Here is a 7,152-nt window from a genome sequence, read left to right as displayed (position 1 = left end):
AGCTACTGTGGGTATTTATAGCCGCTATGCCGGGGACAGGATTCCAGCCGTTCGGCATGTCCTCCACGTAGCCACCACGTGTCGTCCTCCCGGGTGCCCTGTCTGTCGTCGTAGAGAATCGCCACGTGTCTTTCGTCAGCTCTCTCGCCAAAGGGCTACCGCTCGGCGGTCGACACCGTCGCTCGGGCAACTCCCGGTCGGCACCCGACCGGGTTCTTCTCAAGGAGCCCGACCTGTTACCTGCAAAGACAAAGAGAAAGAGACAAAGGCTACTCGGTCGTGGTGAAGCTATGTCGGTCGGGATATACCCTACCAAGTTTTTATTTATTTTCACTCTTTTTAGTCCACATCATTCTAGGAGTGTAAACGAGCCGAAATCGAGTTTGGGTTGGCTCGAGCTCGAGCTCGATAACAATAAACAGGCTCGGGCTCGACTCAATTATGAAACGAGTCGGCTTAAGTTCGGCTCGAGCTTTGATCGAGCCGTTAGATTACATACATACATACATACATACATACATACATACATACATACATACATACATACATACATACATACATACATATATATATATATATATATATATATATATATATATATATATATATATATATATATATATATATATATATAACATTTGAACTTGACTTGATTACGAAATAAATTGGATCGAGTTCGGCTTGAGCTCGAAATTGACTGAGCGGGCTCGTGAGCTGCTTGGCTCATTTACCCCTGCGTCCTTCTAAGCCATGAGGGGTTAGAGTCCAATTTATAAATTTCAAGGGGAGAGAAGTAGTATTACGACAAACTTGGAGTTTCACTTTCACTAACAGGGCGTAGAGAGGTTTATCGCATTTTCTTCCTGTAGTTTTTAGAAATACCTTTGTAACGCTTTAATGGCGGCGACCAGGCTTTCTAACGGTAGATCTCAATCCTTGTCATTTTCGACAGAATCATTTTGCTTGCGGGTTGCTAAGCTTATTGAGTTATCACTCTGCAGTGGAAATTCTGGAGCAGCTAAGGCAAGGAGTAGCTGAGTTTGAGCTCGTTTCTTCGCCATTTTCTTCCACTCCAACTTCAATTCTCAGGACTCTTCAACATAAAGCACTACCCTTTGGGTTCCTCACTGAGAAACGCACCTCCACCCATAATTTCTTTGCCAGAATCGTACCCTCACTGTGAGCCTCTGACCCTTTTTCTTGTTTACGTTAGAATTATAGGTGCAATCCAGCAAGATACTTATACATTTTTTCCAGCGATTACTTGGCCATTAGGATAATGGAGTAGCATAACTAGACTTAAGATTTGCTGTTTCCTCATTTTACCATAGTTTTCCTTTACATTCCCTCTTTGATAAGGTTTTGAAATTGAAATTGGGTAAACATTTCAGCAGTCTTTGTTGAAATGCGATTATAAGTGAACTGTAAAAGGTAGAATATATGGCTGCTATATTCCTATTACATATGGCATTGTTTTGGATAATGGGGGTGTTTGGTAAATAGCTGTTAGCTAATTGGGTTAGTGGGTTTGACTAGTTGATAGCATTAGCTGATTGTAGAAAGATGTTTGGTAAATTAGTTGTTAGCTGATAGCTTATTACATACAAAATGCTTTCTCAAAAAGCTAATTGAACAGTTTTTTGAATTTTAGTATTTTAGAGCAATAAGCTGGTACAAAATGCTAATTAATCAAACACTCATATTGGTTGTTTAACCAAGTCAAACAGCTAATAGTGGGTCAAACAAGCCAAAATTGGCTGATAGGCTAACTATTTTACCAAACAGGCCAATGTGATACAGGTGTGCATGAGTTGTTTTCTTGAAATATCTTGTACAAGCAGCAATTCATTACTGGGATTGTTTCTCATGGTTCTGTATTTGTAATTTGGTGACATTGTTAACCAGAGGTGGAGGCTCACAAGCTTTAAAGAAAGTCGAACGCTATTCAATACAGAGAGTCACAGGTGATGGACGTTGTATGTTTCGTGCCCTGGTATGAATGACCTTTATCTGCCCAATCCAAATTATCATATTATTGTAGAGATATTGAGTGCATTATATTTGGGATATTGAAACTTTGTAGCTTATATGTTAATAATAAAGGTGATTTTGCAATTTTTGGACCCCCAATGTTTTCATTTTTGATGGTCTTACCCCCTTAGAACTAAATTCCCCAGTCAACACTACATACATTTACAACGCTTTTCCTCATCAATTATAGTGACAACGCTCCATCATAACCCCTCACCCCCCTCCAAGATTTAAAATGGAAAAGAAGGTTCTGGGATGATTGTGGTCGGTCTGTTTGGATGAGCATAAACAAGCGAAAACATACAAACAATAAGAAAAAAGATAAAACCTCAATCTCTATGGAACTATGGCAGAGCAACCAGATAAGTAATGGAGATATTGAGGCCCAACATTACCTCTTCTCATGACTACCTGTTAGATCACGTCATCCACATCTTGCCATTTTGATTTCCATAAGTTGTAGTTGACAACTGTATCAGAGAGCCTAGGGAGACATGGTCACCCGTAATTGAAATGGTGGAGTTTGGATTTGAAACAAGTTCTTTCTTCACAAGATCACTGTCATTAACCACCCTTTGCTCACAATTCTCACCAACAATAGAAGCTATTTAAGTTATAGTAATTTGTGGCTAGTCGAAGTACTGCCAGCAGAGTCAGCAATGGTTACCATCAATGTTGGAGAGCAACTTGGACATCTCCAACATTGACATAAGTGGAAGAAGCCACAATCTTTTTTCTCCATACCTTGCTGGGTACTCCCTATGGCGGCAAAGATGTCATTGTGACCTCCTTTATCCTTGGCAAGATATATCCCGTTCTCTCAAAATGCTTATCAAATTAACCATAGATGTTATCCAGCGTTTCAAATGCGGACTTGGTGCAGATGATGAACCGCCCAAGATTGTCTCTTCGGAGCAAGCTTGAGTAGGCAAAAATAACAAGAAAAAAATAAAAAAAGAAAGAATAAAAGAGGCCAATCTTCCTTCACCAGCATGTTTGATTCATTAAGAAAACCTTCATGAGACCTTGGAGGGAGCAGTCGGTAATTGCCGCAATACATTGTAATGGTGGCCTACTTTTCATATTTTTCCGGGTTGTTGGGAAAACTAGTTGGGTTTGGTTTGTTTTTATCCATTTTCTTGGGTTTAGATTGGGTCGGGATGGGCTATCATTAGAGTTAGACAGAGTGAGCAATGGAGGGATGGATGGGGAAAGTTTGAAAACATAGGGAATGTTGACTGGACAATTTAGTACTGAGGGGTTATGACCATAAAAAATGGAAATATTAGGGAGCAAAAATTGCAAAAACTCATTAGCATACTGAGAACAGCTCTAGGACCCTTTTTTGTCATTGGAATTAATTTTATTTTTTGAAATTAGGTAAAAGGAATGGCTGTCAACAAGGGTAAAACACTAAGCCCACGTGAAGAAAGGGAGGGTGCAGGTATAACTATTGGATGGAGGATCTTAATGATCTTACTTTTTCCCCTTGCTGGTCCAAATATTTAGATATTTATTTATTTGTTGTTTTGAAGACATGGGGAATGTAACCCATCTTGTTAAGAATGAAAAACCTAGGTGCTTAATATAGTATTGTCTTTACCAATCTCTTAGGAGTTTTCTGAAACTTTACAGTGCATCAAAATAGGTTGCATTTTTTGTCTATTTAGTATCATTGTACTAAATGCTTTCATAGTTCTTGAAAACATTTTAAACAGACTTTGATGAAACTAACTTGGTTTTGAACAAAAAGATGAACTAAGGTTGGCTGTGAAAGAGGTTATTTGTGACAACAATAAAGAACGTGAGCAATATGAAGAGGCCTTGGTTGCAATTACTGTTGACGAGTCTTTGAAGCGGTGAGCTCACAAATCTATCGTATATTCGTATGCATTGCAAAAGCTATTCTACTGACTTATGATTTTTAGCATTTATTAGGTGATTTTCATTTCTGTTTTTATTTTATTTATTTATTATTTATTTTGTTTTAAATGTGAGTCCATTCACCATGTCTTCAATTGTTTCTTTAGTTACTGCCAACGGATTGGGCGATCTGATTTCTGGGGCGGAGAGTCGGAGTTACTGGTAAGTGCTCCTTGTTGAGTTGTAGTCCAACTTATCCTCTTGTACTTAAAATTATCATGTGTTGTTTTTCAGTTTTATGTCAAGGTCATATGTAGCTCGGTTGGTGTAAAGACAAATGTGAATCTTGGTCATGGGTTTTCAGTTTTCATATTATCTACCGGCCTTCAAGTTCACTTATCCAAAACATAACAAAAGAAAATGTGTATAAGTTATATTTTCAACTTTTTTTTTTTTTTTTTTCAATCATATGTTGAGCAGATACTACAGAGTACGGATAGGTTAGATTGTAGTCATTAAAAAAGTTATTTTTTCATGAACATCCCTTTGGTCTTATCAATGAGGTTTACTACCTAGCAAGTACACACACACACATGTATGTATTTTCCATTTTATGCAATACAAAATTGAAGAAAAAAGATGGATCATCATGGACTTACCATTTGGATTTTTTTTTTTCCCCTATGAAAGATCTTCACTTTCCTTGGATGACGAGGGAAACCCCACAACAAGGAAGTAAACCAGCCTAGGTTACCCATAGCTGGCCCACTCAGACCAAGAGGGCAAGGATTCAAACTCGTGACCTTGTGGTTACAAGTGTGGATGTCTTGCTATCTTGGCCGGAGTTACCCCCAGATCTTCACTTCTTTATATGAGAACTAGAGAAGGGGGGGAAATGGCTGCATCACTTCTGTATTTTATTCTTTATGTTTACTTATAATCTGTCTACTGAGCAAAATGGTTTCTTTTCTACTCCAGGTATTATCGAGGTTATTATGCCAGCCCGTTGTTGTATACATACCAGAACATGAGGTTTCCTCTTGGCTATATCTTTCTGATGCACTATGAGAGTTTCATTGTTGTATTTTTGTTTTCATTGTTTGTTTTCAAATGCTATACGACAGAGTTAATTCCACCAGAGGTCCCTTGTCTTCGGTGGCAATTCCAAATTTAGTCCCAGACTATTGTTTTTGCCATTTAACATTCCAGACTATTATTTTTTGGACACTTTTAGTCCTTCTCATGACTTTTCCTATGTTTAGTAAGGGCATTTTTGTTTATTTATATTTTTCTTATGTTATTTTTTCGGTTTGAACCGGTTTAATTGGTTTAGGACTTTACTAAAAATCGGTTGAAAAATATGATTTATCAGAGGTCACCTAAAGTTCTAAACCAATTAAATCGGTTGAAATCGAAAAAATAACAAAAGAAAAATATGAAAAGACTAAAATGCCCTTACTAAAAATAGAAAAAGTCACTAAAAGTGTCCAAGAAATGATAGTCTAGGATGTTAAATGGCAAAAACGATAGTCTGGAACTAAATTTGAAATTGCCACCAAAGACAAAGGACCTCTGGTGGAATTAACTCATATACGAATACGACGTTTAGAAACACTCACAGCACCCACTTTCAATATCTTGTTGACCATGAGAAATAACCAATTTGTTACACGATTCCTCAACCTCTCTTTAACTTGTATGCTTCATTCTGAACATCCAACGTTTTCGATCAAAATGCAGCATAGTGGAAGGGGCTCTGGTTTTATTCCGATTGCAGAATATGGAAGTGAATTTTGTAAGGGTACAAGGAGCAGCAAGCCACGACAAGCCGTGAAGCTTCTTTACAGTGGTAGGAACCATTATGACCTACTTGTATAGAACTAATTATAACTCATCAGGCTAGAACAGAGTTTCAAGCAATACTCTAATTTTGTACTTAAAATGTGTTGTTGAAAGCCTGAAATTGGCTCGATAACCTTTTCTGTATTCATTTTTGTAATATAATGAACCTCCTCACTCCGTGGGGAAATTTTTATTCTTGATATTATTTTTTCTTTTAAAATGAAAGAGCTGAATAATCTTTGTATGTATTACTAAATAATGTGTTTATGTTATTAAGTTATAACAGGATAAAAATCTGTTTTGTGTAATAGGTTGCTATAGTTGTTTGAACTTTATATTTTGTGTTATAAGGGCATCCTCAATATTTTGAGTTCTTTCAAGTTTTTTGTGGGCCTTAACATCTACCCCATCATTCACCAATCATTATACCGTGCACCACGGCGCACATAACAATGTGCACCCTGCGCCTCTCAAAACAGTCGTTTTGTTAAGTTGTGTGGGGAATTGACGCGACCCGGAGTGTATGCGTATTTTGTTATAAAATTCTGTACATTCTGTTATACAATTTTGTACATTCGAAACATGAGATTTTTTTTAAAGAGTTAAGAGTTTATGTGTATTATATATTATATTAGATTGTGTGTATTATCCTTTCAAAAAAGATTATGTGTATTATGTTATAAAATTATGTACATTCTATTATACAATTCTATACATTCGAAACATGTGATTTTTTTAAAAAAATAGTTAACAGCAGACACGGAAAAATGTACAAAACGACGTCGTTTTCGGCCAATATGCACGGTATAATTTGTCATTATTCACTATCTCACTCAATCCAAAACCCTTCTCCTCATTAGTTTTAAATTTTTTCTTAATTTTTTTTTTTTGGATTCACCATTTTACTCCACTATATTTTGATTACTTCTTTATTTATTTATTATTATAAAAATTATAATTACAATTATTATTTTTATTATATTTAAATTAAACATATCAAAATTTAAATAATTTTATAATTATAAATGTTTTAACATATCTACATTTAATTGAAATGATAATTATAAAATTAAAATTAAACTACTAATAAATATAATATATAAATTAATTTTATATACTACATGTCTACATTTATTGTTACTAATCCTAAAGCCAACAATGATTGAGCTTTTAATAAATTTTGTTGTCGATATAATTTAAATTGATTAGTTTTATGAATTATTATATAAATTATTTAGTAAGTTAAGTTGAAAATTAAATAGAATGTTTGCTGATTAATTCCTACATAATTAATAATTGTTAGATAGGATTAGAGTGACTTTAGAAATTTTAGTCATTTTGGTTTCTCATTATCTGTCATTTATCTAGATTAGTTTGTTATAGTTGTTAGGATTTCTAGGATTCTACAACAAAAAT

The 7,152-nt window shown here is 35.4% G+C and overlaps 1 protein-coding gene across 1 annotated transcript; it reads left to right on the top strand.

Annotated features, from left to right (window-relative positions):
• The first annotated feature begins 817 nt into the window (after positions 1-817).
• LOC109157879 (OTU domain-containing protein At3g57810) lies at positions 818-5,938 on the top strand. The gene is made up of 8 exons (XM_019305729.1): positions 818-922; positions 1,002-1,179; positions 1,906-1,993; positions 3,412-3,475; positions 3,785-3,890; positions 4,062-4,116; positions 4,873-4,926; positions 5,635-5,938. Exons 1-8 carry the CDS (start codon positions 898-900, stop codon positions 5,770-5,772), a joined length of 708 nt encoding a protein of 235 aa, XP_019161274.1. The 5' UTR covers positions 818-897; the 3' UTR covers positions 5,773-5,938.
• Positions 5,939-7,152: the final 1,214 nt, after the last annotated feature.

This window comes from Ipomoea nil, unplaced genomic scaffold, assembly GCF_001879475.1.
Source record: "Ipomoea nil cultivar Tokyo-kokei standard unplaced genomic scaffold, Asagao_1.1 scaffold2792, whole genome shotgun sequence".
NCBI classification, from domain to species: domain Eukaryota; kingdom Viridiplantae; phylum Streptophyta; class Magnoliopsida; order Solanales; family Convolvulaceae; genus Ipomoea; species Ipomoea nil.
The sequence above is the reverse complement of the archived record's forward strand: the minus strand, read 5'-3'. Positions and strand labels throughout refer to the sequence as shown.